This window comes from Talpa occidentalis, unplaced genomic scaffold (assembly GCF_014898055.3).
Source record: "Talpa occidentalis isolate TD23 unplaced genomic scaffold, MPIMG_talOcc4v2.1 talOcc4.12, whole genome shotgun sequence".
Taxonomy (NCBI): domain Eukaryota; kingdom Metazoa; phylum Chordata; class Mammalia; order Eulipotyphla; family Talpidae; genus Talpa; species Talpa occidentalis.
Genome location: NW_023601212.1, coordinates 80,475,488 through 80,497,891, shown reverse-complemented (window position 1 = coordinate 80,497,891; position 22,404 = coordinate 80,475,488). Strand labels below are relative to the sequence as shown.

The 22,404-nt window shown below is 50.4% G+C and overlaps 1 protein-coding gene across 1 annotated transcript; it reads left to right on the top strand.

Annotated features, from left to right (window-relative positions):
* Positions 1-696: 696 nt before the first annotated feature.
* On the top strand, positions 697-17,653 carry LOC119242328 (mucin-3B-like). The gene is made up of 15 exons (XM_054693919.1): positions 697-946; positions 2,104-2,382; positions 3,001-3,617; positions 4,339-4,442; positions 4,916-9,714; positions 9,820-10,008; positions 13,586-13,701; positions 13,811-13,869; positions 14,455-14,600; positions 14,996-15,061; positions 15,346-15,508; positions 15,769-15,951; positions 16,033-16,124; positions 16,392-16,444; positions 16,558-17,653. The coding sequence occupies exons 1-15, from the start codon at positions 697-699 to the stop codon at positions 16,597-16,599; spliced, it is 7,158 nt and encodes a 2,385-aa protein (XP_054549894.1). The 3' UTR covers positions 16,600-17,653.
* Positions 17,654-22,404: the final 4,751 nt, after the last annotated feature.

Sequence of the window (22,404 nt, the reverse complement as noted above, 5' to 3'; positions counted from 1 at the left end):
ACCACTACTGAGACCCCACCTACTACCACATCCACCATGACACCAAGTACCACTATCACACAAACCAATCCAACTTCTACAACAACATTCACCACAACACTGACAACCACCACCACAGATACCATGCCCACTACCACATCCAACACAACACCAACAAACACTACCTCCCCTCCTACTACCACACCCACCACAAGTGCAACAACCACTACTGAGAACACTACCACTACCACATCCACAACAATGACAACAGTCACCACTACTGAGACCCTGCCTACTATCACATCCACCAAAAACACAACACTCACTACTGCAGAAACATCTCCAACAACAACAACCACCAAAAGAATGACCACTACCACCACAGAGACCCCTTCCACGACCACAATGACCACAAACCCAACTACCACTACCACTGAAACTCTTCCCACTACCACATCCACAACAACACTGATAACTACCACCAGGGAGACCATGCCCACTACCACATCCAACCCAACACCAACAACCACTACCTCACCTCCTACTGTCACATCCACTACAAGCCCAACATCCACTACTGAGACCACTACCATTACTGCACTGACAAAAATGACAACAATCACCACCACTGAGACCCTGCCAAGTACCACATCCACGAAAACCACATCAATTGCTACCACAGAAATACCTCCCACAACAACCACCACCACCACAAGAATGATACCCACCACCACCGAGACCCCTTCCACACCCACAGTGACCACAACCCCAACTACCACTACTTCAGAACCTCCTCCCACTACCACAACACACACAACACTGACAACCACTACCACAGAGACCATGCCCACAACCACTTCCAAATCAACACCAACCACTACCTTGCATCCTACAACAATATCCACCACAACACCGACAAACACCACTACTGAGACCCCACCTACTACCACATCCACCATGACACCAAGTACCACTATCACACAAACCAATCCAACTTCTACAACAACATTCACCACAATACTGACTACCACTACCACGGAGACTCTGCCTACTACCACATCCAACACAACCCCAACAACCATGACTTCCCCTCACACTACCACATCCAGCACAACTACAAACACCACGACTACTGAGACCACACCCATTACCAAATCCACAATAATGACAACCACCACCACTACTGAGAACCCACCCTATATGACAACCACCACAACCACAAACACCACTACCAAGGAAACCCCTCCCACAACAACATACACCACAACAAAGACACCCACCACCACAGAGACCCCGCTTACTACCACATCCACAATGAATCCAACAACCACTACATCCAGTGCAACTACCACATTCACCACAAATACAACCACCACCACTACTGAGACCAACCCCACTACAACATCCACAACAATGACAACCACGAAAACGCTTCCCACAACATCCACCACAACAGTGACAATGACAAAGACCCTTTCCACTGCCACATCCATCACAAGCTCAGCTACTACCACCACAGAACCCCCACCCACGACCACAACCACCACAACACTGACAACCACCTCTACAGAGACCACACCCACTACCACATACACCACAATCCCAACTACCACTGTTACAGAAACCACTTCTAATTCAACATCCACCACAACACTGACAACTACCTCCACAGAGACCATGCCCACTACCACATCCAACACAATACTAACAACCACACCCTCTTTGTCCACTACCACATCAACCACAGCCACAACAATCACCACTACTGAGACACCAACAACTACCACTTCCACCACAACCTCAATTACCAGTACCACAGATCCCCCATCCATGACAACTACCACCACAAAATCGACAATGACACCTACTGAGACCCCGTCCACCACCAAATCTACCACAACCCCGACTACAACTACCAATGAACCTCCCCCCACTCCCACAACATCCACCAAAACACTGACAACCACCACCACAGACACCACACCCAATACCACTTCCAACACGACACCAAAAAGCACTACCTCCCCTTCTACTACCACACCCAAAACAAACACAATGGCAACCACTACTGAGACCACTACCACTACCACATCCACAACAATGACAACAATCACCACTACTGAGGCACTGCCTACTACAACAGCCACCACAAAACCAACAACCACTACCACAGAAACCCCTCCCACAACAACAACAACCACAACAACGACAGCCACCACCACAGAGACCCCTTCCACAACCACATCGACCACAACCCCAACTACCACTACCACAGAACGTCCCCCCACTACCACAACATTCACCACAACACTGACAACCACCACCACAGATACCATGCCCACTACCACATCCAACACAACACCAACAAACACTACCTCCCCTCCTACTACCACACCCACCCAAGTGCAACAACCACTACTGAGAACACTACCACTACCACATCCACAACAATGACAACAGTCACCACTACTGAGACCCTGCCTACGATCACATCCACCAAAAACACAACACTCACTACTGCAGAAACATCTCCAACAACAACAACCACCAAAAGAATGACCACTACCACCACAGAGACCCTTCCACGACCACAATGACCACAAACCCAACTACCACTACCACTGAAACTCTTCCCACTACCACATCCACAACAACACTGATAACTACCACCAGGGAGACCATGCCCACTACCACATCCAACCCAACACCAACAACCACTACCTCACCTCCTACTGTCACATCCACTACAAGCCCAACATCCACTACTGAGACCACTACCATTACTGCACTGACAAAAATGACAACAATCACCACCACTGAGACCCTGCCAAGTACCACATCCACGAAAACCACATCAATTGCTACCACAGAAATACCTCCCACAACAACCACCACCACAAGAATGATACCCACCACCACCGAGACCCCTTCCACACCCACAGTGACCACAACCCCAACTACCACTACTTCAGAACCTCCTCCCTACCACAACACACACAACACTGACAACCACTACCACAGAGACCATGCCCACAACCACTTCCAAATCAACACCAACCACTACCTTGCATCCTACAACAATATCCACCACAACACCGACAAACACCACTACTGAGACCCCACCTACTACCACATCCACCATGACACCAAGTACCACTATCACACAAACCAATCCAACTTCTACAACAACATTCACCACAATACTGACTACCACTACCACGGAGACTCTGCCTACTACCACATCCAACACAACCCCAACAACCATGACTTCCCCTCACACTACCACATCCAGCACAACTACAAACACCACGACTACTGAGACCACACCCATTACCAAATCCACAATAATGACAACCACCACCACTACTGAGAACCCACCCTATATGACAACCACCACAACCACAACCACCACTACCAAGGAAACCCCTCCCACAACAACATACACCACAACAAAGACACCCACCACCACAGGGACCCCGCTTACTACCACATCCACAATGAATCCAACAACCACTACATCCAGTGCAACTACCACATTCACCACAAATACAACCACCACCACTACTGAGACCAACCCCACTACAACATCCACAACAATGACAACCACGAAAACGCCTCCACTAACATCCACCACAACAGTGACAATGACAAAGACCCTTTCCACTGCCACATCCATCACAAGCTCAGCTACTACCATCACAGAACCCCCACCCACGACCATTACCACCACAACACTGACAACCACCTCTACAGAGACCACACCCACTACCACATACACCACAATCCCAACTACCACTGTTACAGAAACCACTTCTAATTCAACAACATCCACCACAACACTGACAACTACCTCCACAGAGACCATGCCCACTACCACATCCAACACAATACTAACAACCACACCCTCTTTGTCCACTACCACATCAACCACAGCCACAACAATCACCACTACTGAGACACCAACAACTACCACTTCCACCACAACCTCAATTACCAGTACCACAGATCCCCCATCCATGACAACTACCACCACAAAATCGACAATGACACCTACTGAGACCCCGTCCACCACCAAATCTACCACAACCCCGACTACAACTACCAATGAACCTCCCCCCACTCCCACAACATCCACCAAAACACTGACAACCACCACCACAGACACCACACCCAATACCACTTCCAACACGACACCAAAAAGCACTACCTCCCCTTCTACTACCACACCCAAAACAAACACAATGGCAACCACTACTGAGACCACTACCACTACCACATCCACAACAATGACAACAATCACCACTACTGAGGCACTGCCTACTACAACAGCCACCACAAAACCAACAACCACTACCACAGAAACCCTCCCACAACAACAACAACCACAACAACGACAGCCACCACCACAGAGACCCCTTCCACAACCACATCGACCACAACCCCAACTACCACTACCACAGAACGTCCCCCACTACCACAACATTCACCACAACACTGACAACCACCACCACAGATACCATGCCCACTACCACATCCAACACAACACCAACAAACACTACCTCCCCTCCTACTACCACACCCACCACAAGTGCAACAACCACTACTGAGAACACTACCACTACCACATCCACAACAATGACAACAGTCACCACTACTGAGACCCTGCCTACTATCACATCCACCAAAAACACAACACTCACTACTGCAGAAACATCTCCAACAACAACAACCACCAAAAGAATGACCACTACCACCACAGAGACCCCTTCCACGACCACAATGACCACAAACCCAACTACCACTACCACTGAAACTCTTCCCACTACCACATCCACAACAACACTGATAACTACACCAGGGAGACCATGCCCACTACCACATCCAACCCAACACCAACAACCACTACCTCACTTCTTACTGTCACATCCACCACAAGCCCAACACCTACTACTGAGACCACTACCATTACTGCATTGACAAAAATGACAACAATCACCACCACTGAGACCCTGCCAAGTACCACATTCACGAAAACCACATCAATCACTACCACAGAAACACCTCCCACAACAACGACCACCACAAGAATGATACCCACCACCACCGAGACCCCTTCCACACCCACAGTGACCACAACCCCAACTACCACTACCTCAGAACCTCCTCCCACTACCAGAACACCCAACACAACACTGACAACCACCACCACAGAGATCATGCCCACTAACACTTCCAACACAACACCAACAACCACTACCTCCCGCCCCACAACAACAGCCACCACAACACCGACAACCACCACTACTGAGACCCCAACTACAACCATATCCACCATGACACCAAGTGCCACTACCACAAAACCCACTCCAACTTCTACAACAACATTCACCACAATACTGACAACCGTTACCATGGAGACCCCACATTCTACCACATCCAACACCACCCCAACAACCACTACCACCTCTCACACTACCACATCCAGCACAACTACAAACACCACGACTACTGAGACCACACCCACTACCAAATCCACAACAATGACAACCAGCACCACTACTGAGACCCTACCCACTACCACCACTACCACTTCTCCCACTATCACCGAAACCCTTCCCACAACAACATACACAAACCTGACCACTTCCACCACAGAGACCCTGTCTGCTACCACATCCACGACAACACAACGAACCCCTACATCCAGTGCAACTACTACTTTCACCACAAATACAACCACCACCACTACTGAGACCACACCCACTACCACAACAACGACAACCACAAAAACCCCTCACACAACAACATCCACCACAACACTAACAACCATAGAGACCTTTCCCACTGCCACATCCATCACAAGCTCAACTACTACCACCACAGAACGCCCACCCACGACCATTACCACCACAACACCGACAACCACCTCTACAGAGACCACACCCACTACCACATACACCACAATCCCAACAACCGCTATTACAGACACCATTTCAACTCTAACAACAACATCCATCACAACACTGACAACAACCACCACAGAGACCATGCCCACTACCACATCCAACACAGTACCAACAACTACTACCTCCCCTTCTATTACCACATCCACTACAACCACAACAATCAACACTACTGAGAACACAACAACTACCACATCCACCACAACCTCAATTACCACTGCCACAGAACCCCCATCCACTACAACTACCACCACAAAATCGACAACAACACCTACTGAGACCTCTTCCACCACCCAATCTAACATAACCCCAACTACCACTACCAATGAACCTCCCCCCACTACCACAATATACCCCACAACACTGACAACCACCACCACATACACCACACCCACTTCCACTTCCAACACGACACCAACAACCACTACCTCCCCTCCTACTACCACACCCACCACAAACACAACAACCACTGCTGAGAGCACTAACACATCCACAACAATGACAACAATCATCACTTCTGATACCCTGCCTACTACCACATCCACCAAATCCACAATGACCACTACCACAGAAACATCTCCCAATACAACAACCACCACAAGAATTACAACTAACACCACAGAGAACCCTTCCACAACCACAATGACCACAACTACCACTACCACAGAAACTCTTCCTACTACCACATCCACCACCACACTGACAACCAAAACCACAGAGACCACACCCACTACAACTTCCAACACAACACCCACAACCACGACCTCCCCTTCTACTACCACATGCATCATAAGCCCAACATCCACCACTGAGACCACTACCATTACCACATTGACATCTACCACTATTACAGAAACCACTTCTACTCCAACCACAACATCTACCACAACACTGACAACAACCTCCACAGAGACCATGCCCACTGCCACTTCCAGCATAACACAAACAACCACTACCTCACATCCCACAACAACAGCAACCACAACACTGACAACCACCACTACTAAGACCCCACCTACTACCACATCCACCATGACACCAACTACCACTACCACACAACCCACTCCAACTTCCACAACAACATCCACCACAATACTGACAACCACTACCATGGAGACCCCATCTACTACCACATCCAACACAACCCCAACAACCACAACCTCCTGTCATAATACCACATCCACCAAAACTAAAACCACCATGACTGAGACCCCACCCACAACCAAAACCACCACTACCACGTCCTCAACCACTTCCAAATCAACACCAGCAACTATCTCACATCCCACTATCACATCCACCATAACACTGACAACTTCCACCCCAGAGACCCCGCCTACTACCACATCCACTGCAACACCAATAACCAATACATCCTCTAAAACTACTACTTTCACCACAACTACAACCACCACCACTACTGAGACCACACCCACTACCACATCCACAACAATGGCAACCACGAAAACCCCTCTCACAACAACATCCACCACAACGCTGATAACCACAGAGACCCTTCCCACTGCCACATCCACCACAAGCTCAACTACTACCACCACAGAACTCCCACCCACGACCACTACCACAACAACACGGACAACCACCTCTGTAGAGACCCCAACCACTATCACATCTACCATAATCCCAACTACCACTACTACAGAACCCCCTCCTACTCCCAACACAACATCCATGACAACACTGACAACAACCGCCACAGAGACTACACCCACTACCACATCCAACACATTACCAACAACCACTACCTCCCTTTTCACTACCACATCCACTACAACTAAAACTACCACCAGTACTGAGACCCCACCAACTAGCACATCCACCACAACCACAACTACCACAACCATAGAACCACCAACTATGGCAACAACCACCACATCACTAACGACACCTACTGAGACCCATTCCACGACCAAATCTACCACAACCCCAACTACCACTACCAAATTACCTCCTCCCACTACCACAACATCCACCACAACACTGACAACCACCAGCACAGAGACCACAACCACTACTACTTCCAACACAACACCAACAACCACTACCTCGCCTCCCACAACAACACCAACAACCAATACCACTGAGACTCCACCTACTACCACATCCACCACGACTCCAACTAACACTACCACACAACCCACACTAACTTCCACAACACCATCCACCACAATACTGACAACCACTACCATGGAGACCCTGCCAACTACCACATCCAACACAACCCCAACAACCACAACCCCCCCTCACACTCCCATATCTACCACAATTACAACCACCACTACTACTGAGACCACACCCACTACCAAATCCACAACAATGACAACCACCACCACTACTGAAACCTCTTCCATGACCATATCGACCACAACCCCAACTACCACTACCACAGAACCTCCTCCCACTACCACAACATCCACCACAACATTGACAACCACCACCATAGAGACCACGCCCACAACCACATCCAACACAATACCAACAACCACTACCTCCCCTTCCACCACCACATCCACCACAACCAAAACAACCACCACAACTGAGACCCCACCAACTACCACATCCACCACAACCTCAACTACCACTGCTAAGACCCCTCCCATTACCACTTCCATCACAATACCAACCAACACAACCAAGACCCCACCTACTATCACATCCACCACCACCTTGAATACCAACACCAAGATCACTCCAATGACCACATCCACCACCATTAAGACAACACCCATCACCAATACCCTTCCCACGATCACAGTCTCCACAACCCTGACAACAGCTACTACTATGACCAGTATTATGACCACATCTACCAGTACTCTGATGACCAGCACAGCTCCTACAGCTGCATTTACCAATATTCAGAACCCTAAACTCCTACCACCTATTCCTTATATGCGTACTAGTACTAGTGCAATAACTACATCTTCTAGTACCATCATTCCCTCCTCCCCACACACAATGGTTACCTCCCCAACTGTGTCTTTCACCAGTGTTACATCTATAGCTACCAGTACCACTTACTCTACTTCTCAACCTATGACCAGTACAGCAACTCCATCGTCCTCTGTCACTTCCATGGCCACTCCCACACACTCTTTTACTAGTAGAACTTCTCCAACTTCCCCTGATACAAGCTCTAGTTTTACTGAAACAACCAGCACACCTTTTATTACTACTCTTTCTACTACCCCATGTCCAGAGTTCATATCAGTTACAATAGTCCCTACTTCTCCCACCACCATTTGTATAGAGACGGAACGTAGTAGTGAGGTTACTTCAATGTCTACTCTCCCAGCATCATTCTTTACCTCTACTACTGAATTGGCCTCCTCTAGTTCTGCCATCACATGTACATTTCCTGCACATTCGGAAGCTTCTACTTCAGTTCCCACAATTGGCCCAACTACCATTACAACAGATGCTCCCAGTTCCATCACCCCTGGGGGCATTCCCAGTAGCACCCTTGTGATGAGCACACAGAGCCCCACCAGTGGGACCTGGACAAGTACTGACTTTGTAACCACGCCCCATGTGCCGAATTTCACTAGTCCCCCACTGACTACAACACCAAGCAGCAACCTTACAACTGCTGTAATGACTTCAAGCAAGGTGACAAGTCCCACCTCACCCACCACCAGGAGTCCAGAGACAACGGTGGGCACCACTCAGTCTCCCACTACCCTCACATCATCCAGGACCACTTCTACCACTACTAAGATGACCACCCAGTCTCGGCTGACTACTACTCCAGGTTGGACTTCTTGCCTTTGGCCTCTCTCCTCCTTCCCCTGCTAAATTCCCATGTTACCAAGGTCAGGCCCTGTCCTGAACTTCCTTTTCTTCCTGTGCTGCCTAGGTACCTGTGACAATGGTGGCACTTGGATGCAGGACCGCTGCCTCTGCCCCCCAGAATTCTCTGGGGACCACTGTGAACTGCAGGAGATCAAGTGCCTGAATGGGGGTAAATGGGATGGCCTTAAGTGCCAGTGTCCCAGCACCTTCTATGGAACCCGCTGTGAGTTGGCTGTGGAACAGATGGAGCTAGGTGAGTTCCCAGAGCCCTTCCCTCTGCAGTTTCTCCTGGGAAATCACAGTGACACTCCTGGGCCCAATCTGGTTGACTAGGAGGCCCCTTGGCCTCCAAGCCATCTTGGCTTATCTAGCCATCCCTGCCTTTGTTTCCAGGAGCCTAGATCATTCCTCTTTCTGCCCTTATGACAAGGAGGTGGCTGGGCCTTTTTTGACACCGCCTCCTGGTTTGGACTTCATTAAGAGTTTTTAATTTCTTTTTTAAAGATTTATTTATTTATTTATTTATACATACAAGCACTGGGTACAGTCAGAGGCGCGGGAGAGTGAGAGAATTCACCAGAGCCAGAGCGAGGAGCAGAAGAGGCAGAAGGACTGAAGTACACTGCTGAGGGGAGCAGCGGGTGGCAGGAAAGGTCTGCGCGCCATGCGGGACCCTCCTCCGGTGGCTGGGGAGCAGCCGGGGATCGAACCCGCCCTGCAGAGGCTGCGGGCAGCTTCGCAACCCAGCACTCAACCGCTGCGCCACGGGGGAGGCCCAGGGTTTTTAATTTCTAATGCTGCTGTACAAATCACCACAAACCTTCAATGCAAATTTATTATCTCTTTATGGATATTTAGCAGTCTGACGTGGGTTTTGTCGAACTAAAATCAAGGTGTCAGTAGGCTGTGCTTCTTTCCATAGACCCTAAAGGAGAATCCATTTCTTCTCCCTTTCCAAGTCTGGAGCCTTCTACATTCCTTGTCTCTAAGTCCCCTCTCTCCATCCTCAAAGCCAGTAATCGCCCATTCTGTGTCTTTCTTCCATGGTCACATCTTCACCTGACTGGGTCACATCTTCACCTGACTGATTCTGTCTTCTCCTGCCTCCGTCTTCCTCTGTTAAGGACCCCTGTGATTGTGCTGGGCCCACCTGGATAATCAGTGTTAATTTTCCCCTCTCAAAGTCAGTGGATTTGCATTCTTTTAAAAAAACTTCATAAACAAAATATAAAAAAAAAAACTCATCCTTTGGATCCCCTCCATGTTACTCCTCTACCCTTCCCCTTTGGTAACCTTTACTGTCAGAATCCTCTGTTTTTAAATGTTTCATATGTTCATCCACCTTGTTTCCTTTTTCCAAATATAGGTGCAAATCATCCAATGTTTCCTTCTCCGTTGGACTTATTTCTCTTAACATAATCCCCTCAAGTTCCTTCTACTTTGCTGTAAATGGCAAAATTTCATCTTTCTATCACCAAATAGTATTCTTCTGTGTATATATACCACATCTTCTTTATCTACTCATCTATCGAAAGACACTTAGGTTGTTTCCATTTCTTGGCTATTGTGAATAGTGCCACGATGAACATAGGGGTGCCTCCAACTCTTGAGTTAATGATTTCTTTTCTTCAGGTATATACCTAGGAGTGAGATTGCTCAGTCATACAGTAGTTTGATTTTTACTTTTTGGAGGAAGCTCCATGCTGTTTTCTGAAATTCACCAATTTACATCCCCACCAACAGCATGAGGGTTTTTTCCACTCCACATCATCTCTAAAATGTTACTAGTGGTTTTGATGTTCATTTCCCTAATATTGACAATGAACATTTTCTCGTGCTTTGGCCATCTCTATGCCCTCTTTGGGTAAGTCTCACGTTCACTCAGATCTTCAGCCCCCATTTTGTTTGCTTTTTATTTTTGTTGTTGTTGTTGTATTGTATTAGTTCTTTATATACCTGATGTATTAGCCCTTTATTGGATATAAGATGTGCTAATCTCTCATTGAGTAGGCTGTTGTGCTCTCTACTGACTTCTGCTGTTTAGAAGCTTTTTAAAATTTGATATAGTCTCATTTATTTTTGCTTTCATTTCTTTTGCTGTGGTTGAGTTCCTATAGCCATATCTATAGCAGATATCATGTATTTTATATTTTAGAACTGACATCCAAGTCCTTAATCCCTTCTTTTTTTTAAGATTTATTTATGCATACGAGAACTGGGGTATAGGGCAGCGGTGCAGGGAGTGAGAGGATTCACCAGAGATAGAGTGGGGAGCAGAATAGGTGGGTTTACTGAAATACACTGCTGAGGGGTGCAGTGGGCGAGACAAGAGAGGTCTGCTGCACCATGTGGGTCACCTCCCTGGCTGGGGATCGAACCTGTGCTGCAGTAGTTGCAGATTGCCCCATGGTACTGATGCTTAACCCCTTGTGCCAGCAGGGAGGTTCCCCTTAATCCATTCTTAATTATTTGTGTGTATGGAGTTAGAGAGTGGTCCAATTTCATTCTTTTGCATGTAGCTGTCCAGTTTTCCCAACAATATGCGTTGGAGAGTTTTTCCTTTCTCCATTGTACAGTTATGTCACAGATTAACTGTCTATATATGTGTGGCTTATTTCTGGGTACTTGAGTCTATTCTACTGAGCCATGTGTCCATTTTTATTTCAATACCATACTGTTTTAATTTCTGTTGATTTACAGTATAGTTTGAAGTGAGGTATTGTGACACTTCTATATTTCTTACTTTTTTCTCCAGATTGCCTTAGCTATTTGGGGTCTCTTAGCTATTTAATTCCATATAAATCCTAGAATTATTTTTCCATTTCCTTAAAAGATAACATTGGAGGGCCTCCCTGGTGGCACAAGGGGTTAAGCACAGCACTACGAATCTATCTGCAGCCTCAGTAGCATGAGAGTTCGCTCCCCAGCGAGGGAGCTACCCACATGGTGCAGCAGACCTCTCCTGTCTCGCCCACTACTCCCCTCAGCAGTGTATTTCAGTCTGCCTGTTCTGTTCCCCACTCTGTCTCTGGTGAATCTTCTCACCCACCGCACAGCCTCAGACATGTGGGATGTTTTGCTCTCTGGCCCTGGCTCAGCCACAGATCACTGACCCCCCTCCACAGTCCTATTGTTTTCCAGAATGAGGCCTTCCATTTTCTGCAACTCACGAGTGCAATTCCTAGGGTAATAGGGTCTCCAGTACAGGGGAAAGTCCTTCAGTCACCATTTTCCTCCCTCTCCCCACCAAAAGTTCCTTATCATTGCAGTCTCTTCCTCTCTTAGGTCATGGTGCCCTGGTTGCATTCCAGATGAAACTGTATTTTGACTTTTCCTATAGTCAAAGACATTTTCTTTCACATTTTGTTGTGAAAATCTGATGCTCCCGTCTTCAGGTCTTTTTGAGGAACATTTTCTTTAACATAGATGGTGATTTGTTGTATCTGTGGGGAGGTGAACCCTCTGTCTTCACCATTCTGTAATCTTTAAGAATTTAGTGATCTTAATTCCATCAGCAATCTTGATTTTGCTTGTCCTGTACTGTAACATAAATTCTGGGGATTAGGACACAGGCAGCCATGGAGCCACTATGCTGGCTCCCACTGGAGCAGACAGGGAGTGACCATAGGCAGATTTTGATGACCTGACTTCCTTTGTTTCCTTCATCTTGAGAGAACTCATCCCAGAATTCCCACCTCTCTCCTGTGTGCCGTCCAGTAAGTCCTCAGGAAACTAGGATAGGGGCCAGTGGGGAGCCCCTGGATTGGGGTGCTGGTGATATCAGACAGGAACTGACAGTGAGGTGACCAGAGCTGGACATACTTGTGCAGACACTGTGCAGGCTGAAGTGGGCATGGAGGTGTCTGTGGACCAGGAGTTCTCCTCGGACCTCAACGACAACACTTCCAAGGCCTATGAGGATTTCAACAACACCTTCCAGGCTCAGGTGAGGGACGAGGGAGGGAACTCAAGGGTCTTCTCTAGGCGCTGAGCTTGGCGCTGCTACCCTCATACCTGGAGATTCAAACATGAGCCCAGAATCCTTGTTGTTTTAGATGCAGAAGATTTATCAAAATGTGACAGAGTTCAAGGGTGTGGAGATCCTGTCCCTGAGGTAGGACACATCTCTGGGCTGTGGAGGTATGTCAGGAGGGGAAGGGGATGGAGGGAAGATTGGAGACCTCATCCTGCACTTTTGAAATTTTCATATTTCATAAAGACTAGGGTAGAGTGAGGATGCAAGCAGATCACTATATGGGGAATCGTGCAATCATTTCCTGGATCTGTCTCTCTGTAGGAGGGACGCCCCTGCTCCTCTTTAAGCACAGAGGAAATACAAGATTGCATAAGACATGTGGAGAGATGGTGCATGAGGGCTGATGGGAAGCCTTCTCTCTGGACAGTAGCTGGTCTCTCTGGTTGGCAGAGGGCCCAGGGGCCTAGTTTGGTAATGGCTTGATGCAGTGCAGGAGACTGTCAGTCATTCCTGGTCCTACCATGTCAAGCTGCCAATCAGTGAAGCTGGCAGCCCCTTCTGAACATAACGTGTCTGGAATCCAAACACACTGCTTCTGCCTCCTTCTTTCCACAACCTCCTCTTGCCCTGCACTATTTGTTGGTGCTGAAGATGCTCGTCTGGGGATCAATGGGTCTCATGTCTGGGCACGCTTAAGGCTTTCTGATCCCCTCATCCATTCAGGAATGGCAGCATCGTGGTGGACTACCTGGTCCTGTTGGAGATGCCCTTCAGCCCCCAGCTGGAGAGCGAATATGAGAAGATGAAGACATTGCTCAGGGAGGAGCTCCAACATTCCAGCCTGGAGGAGAATGGCTGCAACGACCAGAGTGAGCAAGGCTGGGGACCCCAGGCTGGAGGGAGGGATTAGGGTCACAGCCACTGTCCTAGACTATCCCAGCACAGACAGGGGCCTTCTGGTACCTCCAGGAGACACGAGAGGTGTCCACAGTCAGCTGGGTCAAGGATGGGGCTAAGGAGGTGCTTGCCAGAACCTGGGTGCTGGGAAGGAGGTCCCTGGCGGTTCTCTTCAAGGTTTTTGGAATGACCTAAGACTCTTGATAATTCAGGGGTGACCAGGGACATCAAAGGAACCTCATTTGTGACTGGTCCACACTCCCCCATGGTGACAGAAGCCCTCTGGCCCTCCCCACACCAACCCTGCTCTCCTGGCCTCACTCCTTGTACCCCTCCTCCAATTTCACTTGTGCCTTTGTCTCTCTAGGCCTGTGTTTTAAGCCTGACTCCATCAAGGTGAACGACAGCGTCAGCTCGTCAGTGAGCCCTCAAGGTAAAGGGTAAAGGTGTCCATGACCCCACCGACTGGGGACATGTGCCCGTTGAAGCTCCCTGGGGAGCAGGGGGAACCCTTTGGGGGAGGCCAGTGATGTAGCCCACGCGGGACGCCCTTTCCGGCCCTTCAGTAGCTTCCACCTGGGCGCAGTCTGGGAAGGTGAGCAGTGGGTGAGGGTTCCGGGGGACTTGCGCACCCACCCGCCATCGCTAATGCAGTCTTTGCACGGCTGAGTAGTGGATTCAGGTCTCTTTCTCTGCAACTCTCTACTCACCCCGCAGCCATCTGTCGCCGAGCCGCTGCCGAGGGCTTTGAGGATTTCTACTTCCCGTTGGTGGAGGAGAAACGGCTCCGCTGCGTCACCAACTGTACGTCGGGCTTGGACCACACGCTGGACTGTAACCAGGGCCAGTGCGTTCTGGAGAGGACCGGGCCTACCTGTCGGTGAGGCCCCGCCCACTGCCCGGACGGAGCTCCGCCCAACATGCCGTCATCAGGCCGCGCCCACCCAGCCCACCCCCCCCCCGCGCCTACCCCGCTCCCCTCCCCCCCGCACCCCGCCTCTCCAGCCCCCAAACTCCTGTCCCTCCGCCGCCCCGCCCCCCGCCCAGTAGGCGATTCTGCCGGGTGGGCCTGGCTGTGGCCCCCCGGTGGAGCTGACCCCGGGAAGGGAGGGGTCTGTGACCTGTGACCTCTTGGTCTAGGTGCTTCTCTACCGACACACACTGGCTCTCGGGGCCGCGCTGCGAGGTGGCCGTCCCTTGGAGGACGCTGGTCGGGAGCCTGGCGGCCGTCGGGGCGCTGCTGCTGCTGCTCCTGGTGGCGCTGGTGAGCGTCTACCTCGCGCGCTCGCGCTCTCAGCAGAGAGGCCGCCAAGGCAAAGGCTGGTGAGCAGGCTGGGGCTGAGGTGGTGTGGTCAGGGGGTGCCCCGAGGGCTGGCCCCCCTGACCGCTGGTATCCCAACCCAGGGCATTGGACAAGGACGAGACGTGGTTTGACACGTGGGATGAGGGCAGCGTTGGGACTTTTACAAACCTGGGCTTCGAGGATGAAGGAACAGGTGAGTGTTTCCTTCTGGCCAACGTGGGCAAGGGCTGCTCTGGGCACCGCTGAGGCTGGGGTGGGACGGGACAATCTCCCTAGCCCAGGACAAGCTTCCCCCTCGGGCCAGGGAGCTTGGTTATGCCTCCCCAGGCCCCTGCTGAGGAAGGTCCTGGCCCTCGCAGGTGCTTAGGAGCCCTGGAGGCCCTGCCTTCCTCACCTCTCCTTCCCTCCCCTGTGCGCCTCTCCCCTGTTCCCTTCTCACCCCTCTTTTCTCTCTCTGTAGTCAACCAGGAAAATACCCAGGTGGCCTTGGAGACAGTGGACACCAGTGTCAAGGTGAGAGGGCAAAGGGCAGGCCAGGGGCATGGGCCACACCAGGAGGCAGTCACCTCCGGCCCACACCAGCAGATGGCCCCTGTTCTCACTCCCTTTCTCACGCACTCTGGCAGGTGCACATCCAGAGACCCGAGGTGACCTCATCCTGGCTGTGAGCCCTGAAGGGGCAGATTCACTTCCCCTCCACCCTGCCCAGATGGTGGGCAGGAGCTCTCTGCTCTGCCTTCATTACTAGAGATGGCCCAGACTCGCGCAGCTGACTCCTGGCTTCCTTGGGCAAAACCAGACCATGCCCTGACCCATGCTTCTCCTACTAGAGTGAAATCCACCTGGAAACCCAGTTCCAATCCGAGCTCTCCTGCTGTGGAACCCTAGGCCAGTCACCTGTAAACTGGCACAGCTGTCCTGATCCTTGTAACCATGCAGACCAGATGTACTCATCAGTTCTGTCCCAGCCCACCTTCCAGTCTCCACTCTGTGCTTAATGGCCTCTCTCAGATCCCCAAACCCCACACGCTGCCCAGACTCAGACCTCAGTTTCTGGTTTCCTGTGAGCATCCCTGTAGCCAGCCCGCAGCCCCCGTCGCTCCTTATGTAACTCAGCGCTGCCTCCCTTGCTCCTATCCTTAAACCTTCTCCCCCCGACCGATTCCTTAAATCATCCCGTATAGCCCAGACCTCAGCCCCAAATCTCCTCCATTTTCCTTAATCTCCCCTTCCCTCTGCCCTAAATCTCTACCCCTCCCTCCAGTGCCCCAGTCCTAAATCCCCCCTCCTCCCCTCATATCCCTGTCCTTAGCTAGACACAGATACCCTCTGCATCTTAGGACCCCCCTAACTGGTGCTCCCCAAGCCCTGGCCCTATTTTGAAGCTTCATCCCTTCCTCTCCCCCATAAACACCCCTGAGTCACCCTGGGTGGGAGTGGGACATGGGTGGGAGTGGGACGTGGGTTGTCCTGGGTCCCAAGGATGAGAAGTGGGGCCCTGAGGTGGGTTAGGTTCCCCTGATTCTCCCTAGCTCTCCCTTCCCTTCCCATTTCCTTCCCTGTTCCTGCTCCTCCTCCCCCTTCCTCTTCCATCCTCACCCCAGCCCTGCAGTGTTCTCTGAGCCCACCAGTCCTTAACTTTCTTTGTAGGAAGGTGCCCTTTAGGGACAGGCAGCCAGCGGGTGGCCAGTTCTCCCTGTGAGCAAAATACAGCATTTATTGTACAAGAGGCTGCTGCATGTCTTCCTTTCCCTTGGGTGGAGAACAGGGGCTTCTGGATGAAAAGTAGGAGGCCTAGGAGGGCCTGAAAGGAAAGAAAGAACCTGTGGGCAGCCATCCGGGGCCACAACTGCCCCCACAGAGAACACAGATGGGGGACCCACTTTCTTAGGGAGTGGGTGGAGCAGAGGAGCTTCTCCATCAGTGAGTGGGGGTGCTGGGTGGATTTGCCACCTGTGATGTTGGGGGCTTGGGCCTGGAGGAAGATGGTCAGGGACCTTGACCCCCTAATCTCAGAAGGCCAATATACTTACATCAGGACCTGCCATGCCTGGAGCCTGGGCCTTCTCCAGGCCTGTGGTGGTCGGGGTGACAGATGAGGTCTTTGTTGGGGTCCTGGGAAAGGACATGTTCAATATGTATAAAGTGAGGTAAGAGTGGGTGACGGTGAGAACAGATTTGCCCCCAGTAGGTGAAGCGGCACCTTTGGAAGGTGTGTGATGTAAGCACCAAGCAATGAACGGGAAGTGCTGTTTTGCTCAGCGAGTAAAGAAACCTACTCATTCAGCGAACACAGCCGTGCATAACTGCATAACTGCTCTCTGAGTTCCAGAGAGCGCCGAATGTTGATCATCGAAGCCCTGAGGGTATAGGCACTTGGGAAGTGACTCTGATGCTGGGGTCTGGGTACTGCTGATGCTCACTGCGGGCCTACTATGTGCCAGGCGCTGTTCTCAGTAATGTCTTTTTCGTCATTTAACTCTACTGACCTAGAAAAAATGTGCTGTTACTTATTTCTGTTTTATACCTGGGGAAAGCAAAGCACAGGGATAGTAACCAGTTGTTCAAGGTCACCCACCCGTTGAGTGGAGGAGCCAGGATTCGAGGCCAAGCCGTGTGGCTCCCCAGTTCACCTTCCTCACCACTCACTGACTGGGGCTGCCCACGTGCGCGTTTCCAGGGTTGCTGCAGCAAATCACCTCCACCACCAACGTGGTGGCTTCAACGGCAGAAGGTTATTCTTTCACAGCTGTGGAAGCTGGAGGTCGGCAATCAAGGTATCAGCAGGGCCCTCCTGACTCTTAGGGGAGGAGGCTTCCTTGCCTCCTTCAGCTACTGGTGCCTCCTGGTCTTCTTGGCTCTGTCTTCACGTGGCCATCTGTGTGTGTGTGTTCAGTCTCTTCCTTTCTCTTATTAGGATGCCAGTATTTGGACTTAGGGCCCCCTAAATTCAAGACAATCTGATTTTGAGATCCTCACCTCAGTTATGCAGGGATCTATTTACCAGTAAGACCTAGGCAGGAACTGGCTCTGACGACTTGAATATAGCTTTTGGGGGCACACAGTCAATCTACTATACCATGCTTTGGCAGCAACCAGGGAGATGTAGGTAGGTGCAAGGCGGCATTGCTTGCTGACACTGGAAAGCCAGGAAGCCTCTCCACTCACGACAGTGGGTTGGGGCTTGGGGTAGGGTCCTGGAGGAGCCGACGTGCCCTAGCCAGGTTGCACTCCCTGCTGATGTCTGCTGGGTGGAACACAGGCCTTAGTAGCAGGGCTGAAGGTACATCCAGGGCTGCGTGACTGAAGACATCCCAGGTCTCCACCTGGCTTCTCTTGTAGATTATTCTCGAGGGAGCAGGGTAGACATTTCTAGGGGCAGATGGGAGTTCAGAAATCTACTGCACAAGTTCCCACAGCTGTTCGGCAGCCATCCTGGAGTGTACCCCCCTCCAAACCCGGCCCTTTGAGGCTGTTCCTGCAGACCTGCTGACTGAGCTCACCACAAGCAGAAGTGTGTTTGGAAGTAGCAGGAGTGGACAATGTCCTAGTGTGGAGATGAAGGGCCGTCAGACACGTCCATTCTGGAGGAACCTACCATCTCCTCAGCCATCTCAGAGTCATCAAAACACAGCCTCTCCCTGTAGAACAAGTGCTTCTACCCCATCAGTCCTGTCATATTTTCTACCAATACCCTGGCCACTGGACACATGAGTGCTGCAAATCCCACTGGATCAAACTCTGTATTCAGAAGCAGGTGTGATTTGTCTGAATCGACCCTTTCCTCTGGAACCTTCTCTACCAGAGAAGATGGAAGTGCTGGCCCTGACACCTTGGTGCAGACAACTGGAATTCTCCCAGGAGGGTTTGTCCATCCTGCAGGCCCATCCTTGAGTGACCTCCTATGTCACCCTTCCCAAATGGAATTCAAGTTCAGGAGAATCATTTCTACTCTAGTTGGAGATGAAGAAATACATTTGCCCTTTACTGTGGAACCCGCCCCTCCACAACCCTCTCAGATTCATCAGATCCTACAGATCCACCAGGTACCTTCTATACCACTGGGAACACAAATTCTTTCCCATCTGGTCCTGGTGAATTAATTTCTGCTACCCTGATCTCTGGGCAAACACCCACATCCCATCCCAGAGTACCCACTAGCTACACAAAACATTAGATTTGTTTTACTCTTTGGTTCAACTCTTCCCTCTGCCACCACGGCCAATAAAAATGCTGTTCCACGTGAAGTCCTGAAGAATTCTCCACCATTTTGGTCTCTGGACAATCTGTGACAATTTCCATCACACTCAACTCTCTACGCGGCCATTTCTGATTTGCCTGGTTCTACTTTTGCTGTTGATACCTCCTTGGCCACTCTTGATGGGTTCCACGTCCTTGTGAGGTTCTGGCCTGTTGCCCTCATTCTACCATTTGAGGAATTCAGTGCTTCACCGCTACCATTTATCTCTCCAAAACAACTGATTCATCGATGCTCCCAATACTATAACAGCTCTTAGGCCATTGTCCTCATCAAGCCCCATCCTTTCCTCTTCAATCCCAGTCACCTCTGGACAAATATCTAAACCTCAGGTGAGTCATAGACACCAGTAGTCATTCTGCCAAACCAGAGATTTCTACTTCCATCCCCTCTGCCTCCGATAGCTCTGGTCCCTCATGCCCATCAGCTCTCACCTCCTCCTCTACAACTAGAGCCATCTCTGGAGCGCCAGACACTACCCTCAGCGGAGGATCTGCATGCTTCCAAAGCAGCCCAGGGTCACCAAATGCAGGTGTCACCTGACAGCTCCTGAACCACGATCCATGCTGCTGCTTCTTCAGACACATCTTCCAGGCTCTCTGACTCTCCTTCGCCCGTTATAACTTCTGGTTTTTTTCCTCCTTTGTCCTCCATGTCAGCTGGCTCCACCCAGGCTCTGGGTTTAGTACCACTTCGACTGTCCAGCCCTGTCCACTAGCATCTGCACAACTGAATTGATGATTTACTCTCCAGCCAGGAGACCGAGTAAGTCTAGTATGTCACTCTACAGGCCTCCCCGCCTAGCTTCCCTCATCAGCTAATCAGTTGATGATTCCCTGATCCGCTTTGGCCTCCTTGCAGTCTTGTTCCACCCTTCCGCCATCTTCTTCTTGCCAATGCACTGCCCACATGGACAGTGTTTTTTTCTTTTGACTTATAGGACTCTTGTTTTCTTCATCCTCTTTCATTTCTTGCTTCCTTCCCATTGTCCCTCGTATCCCCACTGTCTTCTAGGGATTGATGTGGTAGCAAAGGAATCTCAGTTGCTGTCTGATTATCTGGTCCCATCCCCCTCTTTCAGTGCAGTACCTGAATGGAACCATCTGAAACAGAAAGAATTGTCTGTGCCAATGCCTCCTTTAATTACCAGTGGCAAACCTTCATGGACTCCTTGCTATATAATGACATTTTTTGAGACCTACAGGTCATTTCTAGACTCCTTAACCACTCAAAATAGGAGGACAGCACTGGAAGGATCTGCTGCTGCCACTGTCCCATTGTGTAGATAGAGGAGGAGACAACATGACGTTTGGCCAGCCCAAAATGAAGGCAGAATGTGGACATTCTGCTTCCCCCTTCAGGGCTCTTTCAACTAACTCATCTGCCTATATCATCAGAATGTTTCTATACCAGCCCTTTCTGGAGCCTTCCATCTTGCTCTCTCTGGGTCTTGAACCTGGCTGTGAGCTCCCTCATGGTATTCAAAGACAGGAAGCAGAAGTTTCAGCAACTCCTTCCTGCCTCTTAAATTTCCATTCTCCCTTCTATCCACTTTTCCCACCTTCATAAGACCAAGAGGTGGAGAATTAACCAATCCTGGAAGGCATTACTGGCAGCTTGTCCTGCTTATGCTATCAGGCGTAATGTGGCCTGTTCCCACAGAAATCCCAGGAGAAATCAGCATCTCTTTAGGTGTGACAGTAAAAGCAACCAAGAGAGTTCAGAGAAGGCCTGGGTAACAAATCCTCCCAGGCGTACCAAAATTTCACTCTCCTTCCGAGTCTGGTAAGAGCGAGGAAAACAAGTGTTCCCAGTGTACGTGCCCCAGTGTAAGAGGGAATGCAGGGGCTTATCCTGACCTTTCTTCATTTTCTCAGCTCTTGGATCCCTCAGTCTCTTCAAGTCCTGAGCGGTGGTCCTCTGAGCATGTCCTTCCCTGAACCCCCCCCCCCCACATCCTGGCAGAGGGAGCATCCCTGTACCTTCTCTTCCTTCTTTCCTGTAGCTAATATGTGCGTTCCGTGGGCGAGGCGGGGCTCTGGCCTGAATGAACTCAGCTGCCTCATTTTTGAGTGGAGAAAGCTTACGTGAGGGCGATGACTTTCTGCAGCGCAGAGGGGTCATCATTAGAACACATCTGTGACTGGGTTGGGGGACATATTTACAGACTGTGGATAGCCCCTTCTCTTTCCTTCTCGCCTGCCTCCTCTACGGT

What these genes read in the sequence shown, in the direction of transcription:
- LOC119242328 (XM_054693919.1), top strand. Translation starts at nt 697, where the DNA reads ATGATACCCACCACCACCGAGACCCCTTCCACACCCACAGTGACCACA. An exon ending in CACATCCACCATGACACCAA is followed by an intron (nt 947 to 2,103) that starts GTACCACTATCA and finishes ACCACTACTGAG; the next exon opens with GCACTGCCTACTACAACAGC. An exon ending in CAGTGGACACCAGTGTCAAG is followed by an intron (nt 16,445 to 16,557) that starts GTGAGAGGGCAA and finishes GCACTCTGGCAG; the next exon opens with GTGCACATCCAGAGACCCGA.